This window comes from Electrona antarctica (assembly GCF_951216825.1).
Source record: "Electrona antarctica genome assembly, chromosome: 4".
Lineage (NCBI taxonomy): Eukaryota > Metazoa > Chordata > Actinopteri > Myctophiformes > Myctophidae > Electrona > Electrona antarctica.
In genome coordinates this window covers 16,042,618-16,063,105 of record NC_136809.1, presented here as the reverse complement: position 1 = coordinate 16,063,105, position 20,488 = coordinate 16,042,618, and the positions used below count along the sequence as shown (strand labels likewise).

Sequence of the window (20,488 nt, the reverse complement as noted above, 5' to 3'; positions counted from 1 at the left end):
AATTTAAATCGTAGGGGAAAATCAGGTTGCAGAATTCCAGAATTTCCAGTTCTAAACTCATGTGTTGGTTGCTTACTGGTGTTTTTTTTTTTTTTTGCTATTAGAAACAAAAATCAATCAGTGCAAACACAAACCTTTCCAGGGCTAAATCTGTGTGAACTATCCATACTGAAATCAAGTCAACTATAAAAGCAAGAGCATGCGCCTGCCTGTGCGGGATGACCTCACTGTATAGTTTCATCTACAGGAGCAATAACTGGACACCTCATCTTAAAATGAGTCATATGTGGTGACATCACATCTTCATAGAGAAAATGAGGTATAGGGATTTCATCATCACATAAGTACCATAGGTTTCAATGACCATTTAGGTCTTTATGCTTCCAGGTGGTAACACACTACCCCCTTGTGGTTAAATTGGAGAAAGACAGGCAACACTTTTGTTGTTAATAGCCTAGTAATATCCTGGAATTATTGTCACACAATACTGAAAATTCTGAAGATTTTCTGATTTGGACCAACCCATGGACATACCCACATGCACGTGTGTGCGTGCACGCGCTGTGAGTGTGTGTGTGCACGCGACCGCGTGTGTGTGTGTGCAATGCATGGGTGCATTTGTGTGCCAGCCTGCATGCATACTGTATATGGATTCAATGTATTCATGTATGTTGTGGTTAAAAATCATATCTACACAAAAAGGCAGGAAAGTCATTGACAATATCAACCGATTAAAGCGCAATTGTGTCTTGGGGGAAGAAACTCACGAAAGAATGTATTGTATGTTTTATTTCATACTTGGTCCTCATTTGATTTAGTACATTGTTAGGCAGAAAATCAACCTTTGACTACCAGCTAGAATAAAAGTCAAGGAAAAGAACCAAATAAGAATAGCATAAGAATAACAATGACATTACATACACTTTTTGTCATTCTATAGAGGCGTTTGTGTGGTGGACATTCAAAGGTGTAGACAGATTCTTAGGCTACAAAGAAAATTAAGTCCTCCAAATTATTTGGATTGTCACGACAACTGCAAGAGCAGGACGATAAGTATTCAAAACGCTTAAAAATGGTTCGCCATCTCATCTCAAGGCTTCAATTGTGGGCAAGGTACATTTAGTGATCTGTTTTAGTTAACAAATTAATGTTTATTGTTAAAGGGTAGCGGTCTTGCGATGGAAATCGTTGCTATATACTGTAGTGTTTGTTCAGTAATAGGTGTCACCCCGTCTCTCCAGCCCTTTTCAGGTGGATTCAAATTTCAATTTGTGGGGTCAGGAAAAATTATCATTTATGGCCACGTGTTCCAGTTCCAATTTTATTTGCTCGTTATTTGTTTGATGATGAATCAGAATATAGTTATTTAACACTTGTATTAACAAAAAATATCACTTATACACCACCTTCATTTCACATGGTTACTAAATAATAATAATATAATAGAGTAGAGTATCTAACTATAGAAAAATAGTTGAGCCAGTAGTTTTCAGGGGTGCGTAGCATTAGTCAGACGGACATTACTAACCCTACCTCTAACCTTAACCTAACCGCACGCGGAAGCCACGGGTGAGTCTTAACTGGCCACATATGTCGGACGATTGGTACGTGACGAACATATGACCCCCAGTTTTCAGCAGCAGACATGTTAGCTCCACCATCCACCATGAATGGAGTGATTGTTTGGAATGTTGGCCATGGACAGGGTTCGATTTGTAAAATCAAAATGAAATGTTATCAATATACGTGGCCCTATGCACTTCATTTCACAAAAAAACATTTGAAAATGTGCCAAAAAGAGGGACCCCATGCAGGCTCTTGTGATTATTATTAGCGAGTAGACTATTGTCATCATACATCGTTATTTATTCCCGGAGCGGTTTGCCCTCTGGGTTGTGACGTAATTTGGCTCAACCAATAGGAAGATGGAAGGAGGGGCGCTGTGACGTCATGTGGGTCAATACATCATCATCGAGTAGAGAGCTACTCAAGCCGACACTGTGTTCTTCAGGAACAGTATTTTCTCGAAAAATTGTGATATTATCAAACATGAATATCAAACATTCCAATATGTATTTATTTAACCCATTAAAACCGGGAAAGCATCTGTGTCATTCTAGATTTTAGCGTTGGCCATTCAAAAATAGCAGATATACAAGCTCATCAGAGCTGCTATTTTTGAACATTTTATAAAAATCTTGAAAGTGTTTTTGAATAATTTTGAATTAAAAACAATCTTCTCATGTTCAGATAGGGGTCTGCGGCCAAATATGTACTATATATATACTGTACATATATAAATGTGGGGGTCCTTGGCACAAAAAAAGTTTGAGAACTACTGATTTAATGCATTTTGTACAATCGGCCTCAGGTCTACATTCTGACCAGAAATGGTGGGGATAAAAAAGATTCCCACCAGTCATAACATACGAATGGGGATCTATCAAAGGAAGACGCATGGATTCCCCCAGCAAATCGAACCCTGGACACAGACCATATTTTCACACATTTGTACTCAGTGCTTCTTTGTAGGGCCTCTTGTAGCAGCGTAGTAGCCAAAACACAACCTTTCCTTATCAAAGACTTTGGAATAATAACTCACACAATGTATAAAGCGTGAGATTGCACACGATTGTGTGAAATTGCACAGAAGAAAGACTACACTTCCAAAATCGCAAGAGATTATACAACAAAAACATTCATCATCAAACACCCCAACCCGAAAAATAAAATCATCACACAAACAATAACAGAAATACAAGGTACATTCTTTCGATTGAGTGTACAATACTCAGTTTCTTTTGTCAACGCATGCCTTTTCAAACAGAACATTGCTTCTGTGACAAAGCTTAAAATTCACACCATTTCAGTCAAGTGAGCACACCCTAGCATCCAGATTCTGGGGTGAACGTCAATGAGCAATTTCCAGCGAAGATATTTAGTGCAGAGTGTAAAAATTCTGGGGGACTCCAGTCAGTATTTAGTACACGCACAGTTAATTGTGGTTAATTGCTGACTTCATAAAGTGACAAAGAAATGCAGAGCATTAAACCAACAGCTACACATTAGCCACTCTGGATAGTGGACAAAAAAGTAACTTTCTGGCCTTGATAATGGGAGAATATCACTCTTATATTATATAAAGGGATATGAACTCTAGCATTCCTATTCTATACATTGCATAATGAGCAAACATTTGACAACAATAGGCAAACTATCTCCAGAAATAGCCAATCTACAAGCTCACACAAGGTGTCGCATTGTGAGCTTGTAGATCAGCTATTTTCGGCGAAAATACAGGGGAAAAAGGAAGGGTCCAACCCTGGGGGTCTCGGTCAATTAAGTAGATAGGGTTAAAGGACCACACTGGTTACTGCATTTTTATCCCATATACTAGTCACGTAGCCTATAGTTCGCTTTAAACTATCTCTCTAAAACTACATACCAAACACCGTCGTACAACAAACTATAATTCAGGCTTAAATGGCTAATCTCAGTATGGCATAAAATTAACTTTGCAGAGATTGCAGAGATTTTAAACCTTGCTTGAGACACGTATTCCAACACGGTGCACTTTACAGGTCCACTTCATTGTTTTGTCAAAGTTACGTTATTACAGAACCCCATTTGGTTCTGTAAGGGTTTAGCGTTAAAGGAGTAGTTCACCCAAAAAACGATTTATTTTCTATCAATTACACACCCCATGAAGAGAAAATACGAAAATATTTTTTTTTAGAGAACCACACCTTTAAGGCACAGTCACACATACACTTCAGAAGTGTCCGTGTCCCGTTCCCTTGTATTGTATGGGAGAAATGGGGTGGAGCATCAGGTTGTGCCGCTTTGATGCAACACTTCTAACGTCCCTGAGCGTGGAGTTCAACACTGGTGAACTTTGATCGGGCTCCAAACAATAGGAAAGAAAGCCGGTGGTTGACACCACTTGGCCGGCATTTCGGTTGTAGTAGTAAACAAACCACTGCAACTAAAGTCAAACAAAACTACCCGCCAGAAAACCAGCACTGCTCACAAGGCAACATGGACAAATTTAGGCATCTGATCGGCATACAATGCTTCTGATGCACATGTGTGACCGTACCCCTTATGCTTCGTTTTTATGTTGTCGCAAGCCAAAAACAGAAAGTGCAAAGCGCTGTGAGTGTGTAGATCAGTTATGAACAAGTATAAATAAGGGTTTAATCGGAAACTATTTCATATAATTAAATTCGTGTAATAAAATGTAACATTGGGCCAAAAATAAAAGTTAATAAAAAGAAAGCACAGTAGACATGGCTTATATGTGCCTTTGTGGTGTGTGTGTGTGTGTGTGTGTGTGTGTGTGTGCGTGCACGCGCGCGCACCTGTGTGCGTGCGTGCGTAATTCTACGCCTTGACCTGGCCAGGCTCCGTCCACCCTCCGAAGGCCTTCTCCAGGTAGACCGCTACGGCCAGGGACAGTCTGTCCTGGTTCTTCCCTACTACCACCTGCACACCCAGAGGTAGACCCTCCACACTCAGCCCTAAGGGAACCTGGGTCACCGGAAGACCCAGGATGTTGAAAATACCTGGAGAGACACACACAATGAGGGGAGAGAGGGATAGTGGGTAGGGTGAGAGAAAGAGACAAGTCTTTGTCAGAACAAGAGGGATGTAATTGTCCTCGTTATAGATAGAGGGGGGGGGGGGGGGGGGGGGGAGAGAGAGAGAGAGAGAGAAACAGAGGCCTATACTAAGAGTAAAAATGTAGATTGCTATCCATGTTTGCCCACTTGAACCCTAGGGTTTGCCATTCTACAAGCTCATTGCGAACTTGTATAGATCAGATATTTAGATCAGCTATTTAGCAAAGATATATATTTTTTTTTTTTTGTATTTATTTATTCAGCACAGTATAAAAACAATACAGTGAACATATAAATATAAGAAGGGTAAAGTGCTAGGCTGAGGCAAAAAAGCCCAAGGGGCTTATACGAGGCCTCTACCTATGTAAATCACAATGAAACATTGTACAAGAAATGAAATAAAGTTTGAGCGGTCATTGGTGTCTGGTGTGGAAGTGTTTTCTCTATACACTGAAAATGCTCTGAGCTCTGGTCTATTGTAGCAATGGCATGCACATTTAAACCCACTGTCTAGTACAAGCACAGGCCTATACCGTTGGCCACTGGAGCAGTTAGGGTCTCAGTGCCTTGCCCAAGGGCACTTTAGAGGCGAGTGTAATACGTAAATGTTTCACTTGGTGTGTCACCTGCTCATGGGGTTTTGTGTATCAGCACCACGGACAGCTCACTGTAAAGTAACGTCGAGGCAGGTGGGAGTCAGCACCATGGACAGCTCACACACTAGTAATGTGGGAGTTAGCGCCGAAGAGAGTTCCACATACTGCCATGTTCCGAAATCTGTCACTGCATGTATTTCTTTCGCAACCCAACACCACAAAGGATGCACTCAGTCAGTTTTCATGGCAATCAGCCGGTTAGATCTTGAGATATCTTGTGGGAACGAAGTGGGCATTTTGGCCAAGGCTGCCGGCGTGGTGGTCCGGGCGACTAGTCAGTGTTTCACGTGCCAGTTTCCATCCCCTCGTAGGGTAGTAAGAAGTATTAATAGAACATTCTCACGCTTTTAGTACAGAAACAGTTCAGCCAACCAACTCGCTAGCATAATGGTCTAATCATTAGACTATGGATTCTGCTGCATGCCCAGGGTGGGTTCGCATCCTGTTACCGCAACTACTTTTCCAACAACCGCAACTACTTTTCCAACAACCGCGGACTAGTTTTTACCGATAAAGTATAGTTTTAGACCACGACGAAGTGGCGCCGTCTCTACCGGACTTGAGCCACGAGACACCAACGAGCAAGTTGCCGTATGGAATGTTGCAAAGTTCGGTAGAGCTGACTCGGCCCCGTTCGAGTTGCGACCAGATATGGACAGAATAGTAAATTATTACCAACCCCCCCCCCCCCCCCCACGGTGTCACCATTCTATCCACCTCACTCGAAGGAACGGGGAGGCTTGGCGCGGGGGAGCACACAGGAACTGGCTCGAGAATAACCGAGTCGCGTAGGGGAACCCTAGCATAAATCTTCTCTTCTGGGGGTTCCAGGCACAAAACATTTTCGGTCCTCACACGGAAACGTTTGAGAACTACTGGTTGAGCCTACCTGTGTATGAGAAGTTGAACGGCGTGAACAGCGGCGTGTGGTGTTTGGGCGCCAGGTGTGGGTGTGACGGGTAGAGCAACACGCCGTCGTCGCCCAGTAGATCCTCCAGGTGGCGCTGCAGAGCGTCTTTCTGCTGCAGCACGAACGGAGTGGGCTCTGTGCGCTGGACCAGCTCCACTGTGGCCAAGCCTGACACACACACACACACACACACACACACACACACACACACACACACACACACACACACACACACACACACACACACACACACACACACACACACACAGTTCTTAGTCTTGCACTGTTGCTTGCAATCAGTGTTAAAGTGCTCTCTTTTGTTCTCATGCATGTGCCTGGAAGTCCACCCATTGCTATTCCGGGGTTAGTCCGACAGCGGACGGACATACCGCTGGAAGGCCGCCGGGTCTACTATTGTCTCTCTTCCCAGTAAGCTGTTCATGGGAGGGGCCGTCAGGTAGCGTTGGTGAATAGTGCCTTCTTGTATGCAAGTTACATAGTCCACAGAAATTGCAAATGCATCCATGCACCTACTACATTGACGATGGTAGTTACAACGGAGCAGTTTAACGTCATGCCCAGGACGGACGGACAGTCGCGTGCACACACACACACACACACACACACACACACACACACACACACACACACACACACACACACACACACACACACACACACACACACACACACACACACACACACACACACACACACACACACACACACACACCTATGGCAGCCAGGGTATGAGGCGACAGCCCCAGGGTCCACTTGACCATCTCCCATAACGGCCACACCTTCTTGCCTGGCCGGTCTGACATCAGCTCAGAAAAGCACGTGGGCATCTGCAACAAAACAACGCAACAAAACACATCTATACCAGTATACCAGAGGTAGGGCTGGTAACATACTAACATGACATCTATACCAGTAGTAACATGGTAACATGACATCTATACCAGTAGTAACATGGTAACATACTAACATGACATCTATACCAGTAGTAGGGCTGGTAACATGCCATCTATACCAGTAGTAGGGCTGGTAACATGACATCTATACCAGTAGTAACATGGTAACATGGTAACATGACGTCTATACCAGTGGTAGGGCTGGTAACATGACATCTATACCAGTAGTAGGGCTGGTAACATGACATCTATACCAGTGGTACGGCTGGTAACATGACATCTATACCAGTGGTAGGGCTGGTAACATGACATCTATACCAGTGGTAGGGCTGGTAACATGACATCTATACCAGTAGTAGGGATGGTAACATGACATCTATACCAGTGGTAGGGCTGGTAACATGACATCTATACCAGTAGTAGGGCTGGTAACATGACATCTATACCAGTGGTAGGGCTGGTAACATGACATCTATACCAGTGGTAGGGCTGGTAACATGACATCTATACCAGTAGTAGGGATGGTAACATGACATCTATACCAGTAGTAGGGCTGGTAACATGACATCTATACCAGTAGTAGGGCTGGTAACATGACATCTATACCAGTGGTAGGGCTGGTAACATGACATCTATACCAGTAGTAGGGCTGGTAACATGACATCTATACCAGTAATAGGGCTGGTAACATGACATCTATACCAGTAGTAGGGCTGGTAACATGACATCTATACCAGTAGTAGGGCTGGTAACATGACATATATACCAGTAGTAGCGCTGGTAACATGACATCTATACCAGTGGTAGGGCTGGTAACATGACATCTATACCAGTAGTAGGGCTGGTAACATGACATCTATACCAGTAATAGGGCTGGTAACATGCCATCTATACCAGTAGTAGGGCAGGTAACATGACATCTATACCAGTGGTAGGGCTGGTAACATGACATCTATACAAGTAATAGGGCTGGTAACATGCCATCTATACCAGTAGTATGGCTGGTAACATGACATCTATACCAGTGGTAGGGCTGGTAACATGACATCTATACCAGTAGTAGGGTTGGTAACATGACATATATACCAGTAGTAGGGCTGGTAACATGACATATATACCAGTAGTAGGGCTGGTAACATGACATCTATACCAGTAGTAGGGCTGGTAACATGACATCTATACCAGTAGTAGGGCTGGTAACATGACATATATACCAGTAGTAGGGCTGGTAACATGACATCTATACCAGTAGTAGGGCTGGTAACATGACGTCTATACCAGTGGTAGGGCTGGTAACATGACATCTATACCAGTAGTAGGGCTGGTAACATGACATATATACCAGTAGTAGGGCTGGTAACATGACATCTATACCAGTAGTAGGGCTGGTAACATGACATATATACCAGTAGTAGGGCTGGTAACATGACATCTATACCAGTAGTAGGGCTGGTAACATGACGTCTATACCAGTGGTAGGGCTGGTAACATGACATCTATACCAGTAGTAGGGCTGGTAACATGACATATATACCAGTAGTAGGGCTGGTAACATGACATCTATACCAGTAGTAGGGCTGGTAACATGACATATATACCAGTAGTAGGGCTGGTAACATGACATCTATACCAGTAGTAGGGATGGTAACATGACATATATACCAGTAGTAGGGCTGGTAACATGACATATATACCAGTAGTAGGGCTGGTAACATGACATCTATACCAGTAGTAGGGCTGGTAACATGACGTCTATACCAGTGGTAGGGCTGGTAACATGACATCTATACCAGTAGTAGGGCTGGTAACATGACGTCTATACCAGTGGTAGGGCTGGTAACATGACATCCATACCAGTAGTAGGGCTGGTAACATGACATCTATACCAGTAGTAGGGCTGGTAACATGACATATATACCAGTGGTAGGGCTGGTAACATGACATCTATACCAGTAGTAGGGCTGGTAACATGACATCTATACCAGTAGTAGGGCTGGTAACATGACATCTATACCAGTAGTAGGGCTGGTAACATGACATCTATACCAGTGGTAGGGCTGGTAACATGACATCTATACCAGTAGTAGGGCTGGTAACATGACATCTATACCAGTAGTAGGGCTGGTAACATGACATCTATACCAGTAGTAGGGCTGGTAACATGACATATATACCAGTGGTAGGGCTGGTAACATACTAACATGAGATCTATACCAGTAGTAGGGCTGGTAACATGACATCTATACCAGTAGTAGGGCTGGTAACATGACATCTATACCAGTAGTAGGGCTGGTAACATGACATCTATACCAGTAGTAGGGCTGGTAACATGACATCTATACCAGTAGTAGGGCTGGTAACATGACATCTATACCAGTAGTAGGGCTGGTAACATGACATCTATACCAGTAGTAGGGCTGGTAACATGACATCTATACCAGTGGTAGGGCTGGTAACATGACATCTATACCATTAGTAGTGCTGGTAACATGACATCTATACCAGTGGTAGGGCTGGTAACATGACATCTATACCAGTGGTAGGGCTGGTAACATGACATCTATACCAGTAGTAGGGCTGGTAACATGACATCTATACCAGTGGTAGGGCTGGTAACATGACATCTATACCAGTAGTAGGGCTGGTAACATGACATCTATACCAGTAGTAGGGCTGGTAACATGACATCTATACCAGTAGTAGGGCTGGTAACATGACATCTATACCAGTAGTAGTGCTGGTAACATGACATCTATACCAGTAGTAGTGCTGGTAACATGACATCTATACCAGTAGTAGGGCTGGTAACATGACATCTATACCATTAGTAGTGCTGGTAACATGACATCTATACCAGTAGTAGGGCTGGTAACATGACATCTATACCAGTGGTAGGGCTGGTAACATGACATCTATACCAGTAGTAGGGCTGGTAACATGACATCTATACCAGTAGTAGGGATGGTAACATGACATCTATACCAGTAGTAGGGATGGTAACATGACATCTATACCAGTAGTAGGGATGGTAACATGACATATATACCAGTAGTAGGGCTGGTAACATGACATCTATACCAGTAGTAGGGCTGGTAACATGACATCTATACCAGTAGTAGGGCTGGTAACATGACATCTATACCAGTAGTAGTGCTGGTAACATGACATCTATACCAGTAGTAGGGCTGGTAACATGACATCTATACCAGTAGTAGGGATGGTAACATGACGTCTATACCAGTAGTAGGGCTGGTAACATGACATCTATACCAGTAGTAGGGCTGGTAACATGACATCTATACCAGTAGTAGTGCTGGTAACATGACATCTATACCAGTAGTAGGGATGGTAACATGACATATATACCAGTAGTAGGGCTGGTAACATGACATATATACCAGTAGTAGGGCTGGTAACATGACATATATACCAGTAGTAGGGCTGGTAACATGACATATATACCAGTAGTAGGGCTGGTAACATGACATCTATACCAGTGGTAGGGCTGGTAACATGATATATATACCATTAGTAGGGCTGGTAACATGACATCTATACCATTAGTAGTGCTGGTAACATGACATCTATACCAGTGGTAGGGCTGGTAACATGACATCTATACCAGTGGTAGGGCTGGTAACATGACATCTATACCAGTGGTAGGGCTGGTAACATGACATCTATACCAGTGGTAGGGCTGGTAACATGACATCTATACCAGTAGTAGGGCTGGTAACATGACATCTATACCAGTAGTAGGGCTGGTAACATGACATCTATACCAGTAGTAGGGCTGGTAACATGACATCTATACCAGTAGTAGTGCTGGTAACATGACATCTATACCAGTAGTAGTGCTGGTAACATGACATCTATACCAGTAGTAGGGCTGGTAACATGACATCTATACCAGTAGTAGGGCTGGTAACATGACATCTATACCAGTGGTAGGGCTGGTAACATGACATCTATACCAGTAGTAGTGCTGGTAACATGACATCTATACCAGTAGTAGGGCTGGTAACAGGACATATATACCAGTGGTAGGGCTGGTAACATGACATCTATACCAGTAGTAGTGCTGGTAACATGGTAACATGACATCTATACCAGTGGTAGGGCTGGTAACATGGTAACATGACATCTATACCAGTAGTAGGGCTGGTAACATGACATCTATACCAGTAGTAGTGCTGGTAACATGGTAACATGACATCTATACCAGTAGTAGGGCTGGTAACATGACATCTATACCAGTAGTAGGGCTGGTAACATGACATCTATACCAGTAGTAGTGCTGGTAACATGACATATATACCAGTAGTAGGGATGGTAACATGACATCTATACCAGTAGTAGGGCTGGTAACATGACATCTATACCAGTGGTAGGGCTGGTAACATGACATATATACCAGTAGTAGGGCTGGTAACATGACATCTATACCAGTAGTAGTGCTGGTAACATGACATCTATACCAGTAGTAGTGCTGGTAACATGACATCTATACCAGTAGTAGGGCTGGTAACATGACATCTATACCAGTAGTAGGGCTGGTAACATGACATATATACCAGTAGTAGGGCTGGTAACATGACATATATACCAGTGGTAGGGCTGGTAACATGACATCTATACCAGTAGTAGGGCTGGTAACATGACATCTATACCACTAGTAGGGCTGGTAACATGACATATATACCAGTAGTAGGGCTGGTAACATGACATATATACCAGTGGTAGGGCTGGTAACATGACATCTATACCAGTGGTAGGGCTGGTAACATGACATCTATACCAGTAGTAGGGCTGGTAACATGACATCTATACCAGTAGTAGGGCTGGTAACATGACGTCTATACCAGTAGTAGGGCTGGTAACATGACATCTATACCAGTAGTAGGGCTGGTAACATGACATCTATACCAGTGGTAGGGCTGGTAACATGACATCTATACCAGTGGTAGGGCTGGTAACATGACATCTATACCAGTAGTAGGGCTGGTAACATGACATCTATACCAGTAGTAGGGCTGGTAACATGACTTCTATACCAGTAGTAGGGCTGGTAACATGACATATATACCAGTAGTAGGGCTGGTAACATGACTTCTATACCAGTGGTAGGGCTGGTAACATGACATCTATACCAGTGGTAGGGATGGTAACATGACATCTATACCAGTGGTAGGGCTGGTAACATGACATCTATACCAGTGGTAGGGCTGGTAACATGACATCTATACCAGTGGTAGGGCTGGTAACATGACATCTATACCAGTGGTAGGGCTGGTAACATGACATCTATACCAGTGGTAGGGCTGGTAACATGACATCTATACCAGTGGTAGGGCTGGTAACATGACATCTATACCAGTGGTAGGGCTGGTAACATGACATCTATACCAGTGGTAGGGCTGGTAACATGACATCTATACCAGTAGTAGGGCTGGTAACATGACATCTATACCAGTAGTAGGGCTGGTAACATGACATATATACCAGTGGTAGGGCTGGTAACATGACATCTATACCAGTGGTAGGGCTGGTAACATGACATATATACCAGTGGTAGTGCTGGTAACATGACATCTATACCAGTGGTAGGGCTGGTAACATGACATATATACCAGTGGTAGGGCTGGTAACATGACATATATACCAGTGGTAGGGCTGGTAACATGACATATATACCAGTGGTAGGGCTGGTAACATGACATATATACCAGTGGTAGTGCTGGTAACATGACATCTATACCAGTGGTAGGGCTGGTAACATGACATCTATACCAGTGGTAGGGCTGGTAACATGACATATATACCAGTGGTAGGGCTGGTAACATGACATCTATACCAGTGAATGGGAAAATGTGATCCACAGAATAATCACTAAGAAACCATGCATTTTGCAGCACTGTTTTCCAACGACTAGGACTGTAAATAAGCTTCAGCGATGCCCACCTTGCCATCCTTGCCTGGCGCTGCCATCATGGCCCCCCAGATCTGGAAAGAGTACCTGAGCTGAGGGATGGTCAAGATCTCAACACTGACCCCTAGCTGTGACTGAAGACACTGCACCACCTGGACACAGAGGGATAGGGGTGCAAAGTTAACCAAACTAATCAATGTAATCGATTATTGATTTGAACAATCAATCATTTAATGCAACTATCAAATAATGATACCTCACTATTTGGGGCATGTCATTATAGGCAAAAGGTTTCAAAAGGATGTAAACACATTTCGGCCAGTATGAGGCAAAATCGCAACAATGTCTTGAATTGAACTAGAGCGTGAGTTATACGCTTTCACAAGTTTCTTGCGTGTTTCAGGGAAAAAACATTTCTTCATGGATGGTGGTGGGTAAATAGTCCTACTCCAGAATCATCTTCAGCCTCCAGGGAGCTCAGGAAGACCTCCCAGTTAACCCATGCCGAAGGTCAAACTAGTGAAGTCTTCATTCAGGTGTTTCATGAAGTTGATTTCTTAACTTGTTATCAATGCATGTTATCCTGTCTCGTTTCTTTTTGAGGAGATGTTATATCGTCATAATATCCTCTCAACTTAAGACAGCTCAGACATCCGTCCTCAGCATGTTCCACTGGACAGTGTACTACTACAGGGCCTTCATGGTGATGACCAGGTCCAGGGAACCCACGGCATCACATCGTCCACCTTCTTGGTCTTGATTATGAGCTTGTCAAACATGATCTGGTGGATCTGTTCAAGGCTCAGATCCCAGCGCAGGCGATTCTCGGTGCAAACCACCTGAGTGGGGGGCTGATAACTCTCCCATTTAGCTTGAAATCAATCACGAACGTCGTTTGAGCCCTGTGAGTCTACTGGATGTTGCCATGTCCATAAAGGGTCAGAACTGCAGTACTCTGACATCACATGATGTCCTGTCCATAGAATTTGGAAAGTGCAGGGACAAATGCACAGGAAAAACCTGTGCATTTGAAAATACTCTATAGAATAATGGCAAATAAAATAATCAATATTTGCAGCCCTATAGTATCTATCGGCCGTTCCCTTACCCTGCTCTGGGCCTGTATGAGCTGCTTGTCCACCGGAGACACCAGAGGGGAACCACCGTCATGAGGAACAGAGAAAAAACGAAGCTTCTTCAAGTCCACCTCCGACGTCAGATGCAACCTGCACACAGACAGACCACAAGAGACAAAGTAGCAAGGTGATGAGAATCACACCGTCAAATAAAAGCGTGGCTTCCCCATGAAATCTGTAGAAAACACGTTTGAAAATATTTTTCAACAAACAGAAATAATCATAATCATTTCCATGTTGAAAATGTAAATGATTACGATGATTTTGAAAACAACAATTGCAATTATCTCAAATAATTGTGATGTAGTAATTGTGACAGGCCTAGTCGGAGCGATATCCAGTTAACAGTTCTACTGCGAATCACGCTTTACTTGCATTTTAATCAAATATTCTACGCTGCCGAGATTGTTTTATTACCTTTAGAGCATACACCGGGCGCGAATTCTGATTTTTAAATGGCGTTTCTCCATCGGTTTTCAGACAAACGTGGCCGGTGTGCAACCACCTTAAATACCGTAATATGTGACCCTTTTAATCTGCATGTGTATTATTAGAGCACTGTTTCTAAATGCCAGGTCTGGTCTGTAACAATGACACACACATACAGTACACACACCTATCAGCATTGGGTCCAGCCATTACTTGCAGCATGGGCAGAAGGTCCTGGGCATAGCGACACATGGGGCCGGTAGTCAGGAAGCCTGGCTGGAGGCCTGACGCTGGGGGGTGCTGGCCCTCATTGGACACTATACCTGTGGACAAAGACACAGACACAGACCCCCTCATTGGACACTACACCTGTGGAGTGTGGACAATTGGACATGCACACACACTGCCTTTAGGTGTGGTAATACCGACACTCACCTGAAGTGGGTTTGTGTCCGAAGATGCCGTTGAAGAAGGCTGGCATGCGAATGCTGCCGCCCACATCTGAACCCACGCCGATCACTGAGCCTGCCCCGCCCAGAATACTGCCCTCCCCTCCTGAGAAACGCAGTGAAACAGGAGAACAAAGGAGTGTCAGGTGGATTTGTTACTATCGCTGCTGTTGGGCAGAAACCTATCTCCATATTATAACTTTGTGTTTTTGAGTGGTGCAAACCACTCCGACAACCAGCTTTGTCTGTACCCGTGTACCTGTACCTGTACCCGTGTACCTGTACGTGGTACCTGTACGTGGCCCCACGCATAGGTGAGCATGGTTGCTATGGTGCTATGGTTAGTGTGTGACGTCACTGCACCACTCAGTTCACACGGGTGTTTGATTTTTTTCATAAATGAACACCCTACTTGATCATACAACAGCATCACACAAAAGTAGCAGATCTACAAGCTCGGAACGCAGCGCAAAGAAACGTGTTTTGACCTGTGTTATACTACATTCCATGCCAGTGCAATGAAGCATATTCTTTTTTTTATCCATTCCCTGACATGTGACAGTTTTGGACATACAAGGTTTCCACCAAACAGTGAGCCCGAGTACCTGAGCTCCCTCCAGGTATTCTGTCCAGACTGTAGGGGTTATTGGTGATCCCGTACAGATGGTTGTGAGACTCCAGCCACATGCACAGCTCGCTGCAGTTGGTGACCCCCAGGGGGATGGCCCCGGACCTCTTCAGCAGGGCCACCGACGGAGCGTCATACCCCGACACCACCCGGCTCCTTGACACCAGCCCTGTGGAGTTAGGCATGCCTGGACACACAGCAAGTGCACATACGGTACAGTACAATTACAACTCAAATGCAAGAAGGTGGAAATTCTAGTCCATGTATCAAAAAATATTTAATACATCGTAAATGCAGCCCATTTACCCCCAAATAGAAAATAATAAACACAGAAGAAGGGGGCTCAGTGTGGCTGTGTTCCTGTTGTCCTAGTCTAGTCTTCTTTGTCTTGTCCTATGGTTTTCTAATTTTTTCCCCCTCTTTCTTTTCTCTTTCTTCGGACTGCGCCCCGGGCCAAAAACGGGATGGGGGCGCACTACAAACACCGAACCTATGAGAGTATGCGCTGGGAGAACAAATCCATATTAATGAATTGGCGGTGATTTCCGGTTTCCAGTTCTTTTATAACTCTATGATGTTGTAGAGACATGAAACCAAGAGCAGAGAGAGAAGAGATATGCAAGACAAGATGGGCGTCGGATTCAAACCCGGGCCCTCGTCATGCTCGCATTTATCTGGAAATATGGTGTTGCGTACAATAAAAGGAGCCATTGTGCTATTCTCTATGTGAGCGCACATGTATTTGGTGTGTATGTGTGCAGAATGTACATTATCTGTAGGACAGGAATCCATGCATCCATGCCTGTTTCTCATTGGCCCTTTTTACACCTGGCATCAACACGTTATGTGGATAATGTCAAGATATTATTTAGATCGATTACCCTCTCTTGCAGTGTAAACATGCAAATTGCTGCCAATTTCTAAATTCATATTTGGCAAGAAGCCAGGCCTTACATCTTTGCTTTCCATACACAGTGGAGTATGGAAAAGGTCATGTAAACAGTTAAAATATTAAAATCTCCTTTCTAGATTTAATACAAATTCAAGTTTACTTTACATATTTTTCTAAGTTGTATCTGCATTCTGCACATTTCATGACGTGGTTGGAGACAAATTGCATTTACACAGGCCAAATGTGAACTACAACAGCAGGATTTCAAAGACATTGACATTTCAAATATTTTTTTGTTGTTGTTTTTGTTCTTTTTGCTATTTTCTATGATGCAACAGGCCATTTGAACGTACACTATACTTGTGTACTGTGCATGCATGTGTGTGTGTGTGTGTGTGTGTGTGTGTGTGTGTGTGTGTGTGTGTGTGTGTGTGTAGCCAGTTGTGCACATGTGTGTCTATTCCTTTAGTTACCCTGCAGACAGAAGGCCTCTTTGACAGTGATTGGGACACCTAGAAAGGGTAACTTGTCCTCCAGCACATCCTCGCCTCCTCCCGTCTCCTCCTCGATCAGCCTGTCTGCCTGCGCCGCTTCCTGCAATGCCTGGGAGAACCTGCGGGGGGGCGTGAGAAACAGTCATTTGACCACTTTCAACTTTGTGTGTCCCTATCTTGGGCTTATAATATATTATGTGGAAATTGTAATTAGTGTTGCCCGTAGGCTTACCGTTAGGGTTATATCCTATAAAGGTGCCTTTATATAAATAAAGGCACCTTTATTTATAAAATAAAGGTGCCTTAAAGGACAGTTCAGTGAGTGCTGGTATTCTCTAACAAAGATTTATTGTAAAAGCACACACACACACACACACACACACACACACACACACACACACACACACACACACACACACACACACACACACACACACACACACACACACACACACACACACACACACACACACACACACACACACACACACACACACACACACACACACACACACACACACACACACACACTTTATACTTTACCTGTCTTTGACCATTGCATTGATAAGCGGGTTAATTTCTTGAATGCGGTCAATATAAGCGTGCACCACCTCCACACTGCTCACCTGTAAACACAGGTGATATAACAGACAGACTGATACATAAAATACACTGTTGGGAGGAAACCACCTAACACATTTTTGAGATTTTTCCTTTCTTTTCACGCTATTGAACAGTACCCTTTACATCTGTATGTTGGTTAAAAGGAGGGGCGCTCTTATCATCATACATCACAATCCGTGCTGTTCAGCCAATCACATCATCACAAATGTGGTACACACAAACACACAAAGCTGGGCATAGGAGGGGCTAGTGCCCCTCAAAAATATTGAATCAAACTGTCTGCTAAAGCAGCTAACTCCCCCTCTCATGCAATTGACAATATATAAAGTCACCATACCAACTTTGATGAGGCACTATTGCATTGTTTTAAAAACTAATTTCCTCAAAAATGTATATTTTTCCATTTCCTGACAAATTAATATTTTCATGGTTTCTCCCCGACAGCAGAGACATTGTTATACCATTCATAAGTTTTTACATTGTGGCTCACTGGCTCTGCATTAAGTTAAGTTTAGCCGTCTATAAGATGGCTGGTCTGCGAGTTTATTCTTTTCTGTGTTTGTGTGACAGCGTGCATGCAGTGCACAATACAGCAGTTTGCGAGATTAGCCCTGACAGACATCCTGCCTTGGAGCCACAACGTAAAAATTAAAAAACCCTCTTGTTCCTGCACTGAATTTAACATCATGGTTATGTGTATGATATCCATTCATCCATCCGGACTAAGGCACATCTTTAGAAATCAAACCACAGGTCTAACTTTTATTGCTTGATAAAAGCAATGGTGCATTTATATAGCACCTTTATCCAAGGCACTTTACATAGTTTGTGTGAATGCGCACATACATTCATACACCGATGGCGGAGGAAACCATGCAAGGCACCAACCTGCACATCGGGAACAATTAGGGGTTCAGAGTCTTGCTCAAGGACACTGCTGGGATCGAACTGGGAACCTCGCGGCTCCCGTTGGCCACTCTACCGTCCACTCTACCCATGAGCCCCTTGGGGTCACTTCACTTCATGCCACCATGCAAGCTTGTACATCTTCTATTTTTGAAAAATGAGTTCTCAATCAATCTCAAATCTGTTTAAAATCAAATCAAATCAAACTGTTTGAAAGATGTTTTGAAAAAGGTTTGAGAACTACTGTTCTAACCACAAGGCCACTCACTGAGCTGGTGCCTGAACATAGCCAATACAGTAAAGTGGTATTCTGGACCTGAACTTTGTACAGGAACAGGGAACTAATCCTGCTACACCGGTATGGTTGCAATGCAAAGCTCAGCCAGGAGGAAGGGATCAGTGAAACCACTTTATGAAACATTACAACAGAACAGCTGATGCGTCAGTGACCATTCCACTGACCACTTGTCACACACACCTGCCACTGCCCGGTTCTCAATGTGGAGTTTGGAGACCCCCAGGGGTCCTTGGGGGAGTTCCCGGGGGTCCCCAACTAAGCGATGGATATTCAGGAACCAAATGGACCCTTATGGGCATGTACCTCCGAGCGTGTACAAATGGAACCAAATGGTAAAATGTGTACACACTGAGGTTTTAACAGTGTAGATTGGGTCCCTTCCAGAGATCAGATTTGTGTCTGTCCCCAAAGAAATACAAATAAAATAAATAACAAAATGCATAGGTAGGTCGATTTTAGCGTTGTCTATTAAGAAATAGCAGATATACAAGCTTGTACATCTGATATTATAGACAAAAATCGTGTGTGAGAACTACTGATTTAGAAGACATTTGTATCAGGTCTTAATGGGTTAAAGGGAAATGACAGTGAATGGCCTCCCACCTATTATCATAAACCAAGCAGCAGTGGTTTATGGATATAGCCTGGCAAAACACAGTTGCACTGCAATCTTCCTACAAGTATGACCTTGTCACCTTGACGGTGACCCATATTGTCTGTTACACTTGTAACATTACACATTTGAGAGAGAGAGAGAGAGAGAGAGAGAGAGAGAGAGAGAATGTTAAAAAGAGACAGGGGAGAGACAGTAAATATTAAAATAGCCTGGCAAAACACAGTTGCACTGCAATCTTCCTACAAGTGACCTTGTCACCTTGACGGTGACCCCATTGTTACACTTGTAACAGTACACATTAGAGAGAGAGAGAGAGAGAGAGAGAGAGAGAGAGAGAATGTTAAAAAGAGACAGGGGAGAGACGGTACATAAGAGTGCGAGTAAGAGAAGTAAGTAAGAGAAGTGGGCAGGGGGCGGCAAGGTAAGTTTATTTGTATACTAGCAGTCTAGCACATTAAGTTGAACAAGAAGGCAATTCAATGTGCTTTACACAAAACATCAGGAGGAGATGGAAAGAGGGAGAGAACGTGCACCTGCCTCTCTCCGCCGTATCATGGCAGCCAGACGGACAGCGGGGGTCTTCAGCAGCGGGTTGGTGATGGGGGGCAGTGTGGCCGCCGGAGGAGCGGCTCCCCGCGGTGACAGGAGGCGGAACACGGCCAGGAGGCCGGCGGCCAGCCGGCTGAGGAACCAGGCGGCGAGCTTCTCCAACCTGCCCGACGCCATTACTGTTGTTGCTGGACTGCTGGACTCAGTTCAGTTGAATTCCGGCAACATCCCTATCTGTGTGTTACACCGACATCGATGATCTATTGAATTGTGTGACGACCGGAGCGGAGGGCGCTGTTTTGCACGTTATTTTTCTTTTCGTTTTAGTGTGTGAAATAGCAGATTTGTAATACTCATTGTGAATTTAAATTGGAGAAGTGCAATTTTCTCTAGGCCAATTTCTGAAAAACTTTTGAAAATTGTTTTATTTTTTTAT

At 43.8% G+C, this 20,488-nt stretch overlaps 1 protein-coding gene across 2 annotated transcripts; it reads right to left on the bottom strand.

Annotated features, from left to right (window-relative positions):
• Positions 1 to 773: 773 nt before the first annotated feature.
• Positions 774 to 20,430, bottom strand: LOC306921924 (fatty-acid amide hydrolase 2-A-like). Of its 2 annotated transcripts, none has more exons than XM_079499243.1 (11): positions 20,041 to 20,430; positions 17,603 to 17,685; positions 17,039 to 17,178; positions 15,651 to 15,860; positions 15,032 to 15,151; positions 14,784 to 14,919; positions 14,140 to 14,257; positions 13,064 to 13,183; positions 6,922 to 7,036; positions 6,168 to 6,356; positions 774 to 4,565 (listed from the first exon to the last, which is right to left on the bottom strand). In XM_079499243.1, exons 1-11 carry the CDS (start codon positions 20,227 to 20,229, stop codon positions 4,384 to 4,386), a joined length of 1,602 nt encoding a protein of 533 aa, XP_079355369.1. In that variant the 5' UTR covers positions 20,230 to 20,430; the 3' UTR covers positions 774 to 4,383. The 2 variants fall into 2 exon arrangements, with proteins under 2 accessions (XP_079355369.1, XP_079355370.1); XM_079499244.1 differs by having other exon boundaries at positions 20,037 to 20,150.
• Between the last annotated feature and the right edge of the window lie 58 nt (positions 20,431 to 20,488).

What these genes read in the sequence shown, in the direction of transcription:
- LOC306921924 (XM_079499243.1), bottom strand. Translation starts at nt 20,229, where the DNA reads ATGGCGTCGGGCAGGTTGGAGAAGCTCGCCGCCTGGTTCCTCAGCCGG. An exon ending in AATACCTGGAGGGAGCTCAG is followed by an intron (nt 15,152 to 15,650) that starts GTACTCGGGCTC and finishes TGCGTTTCTCAG; the next exon opens with GAGGGGAGGGCAGTATTCTG. An exon ending in CGCCAGGCAAGGATGGCAAG is followed by an intron (nt 7,037 to 13,063) that starts GTGGGCATCGCT and finishes GTTTTGTTGCAG; the next exon opens with ATGCCCACGTGCTTTTCTGA.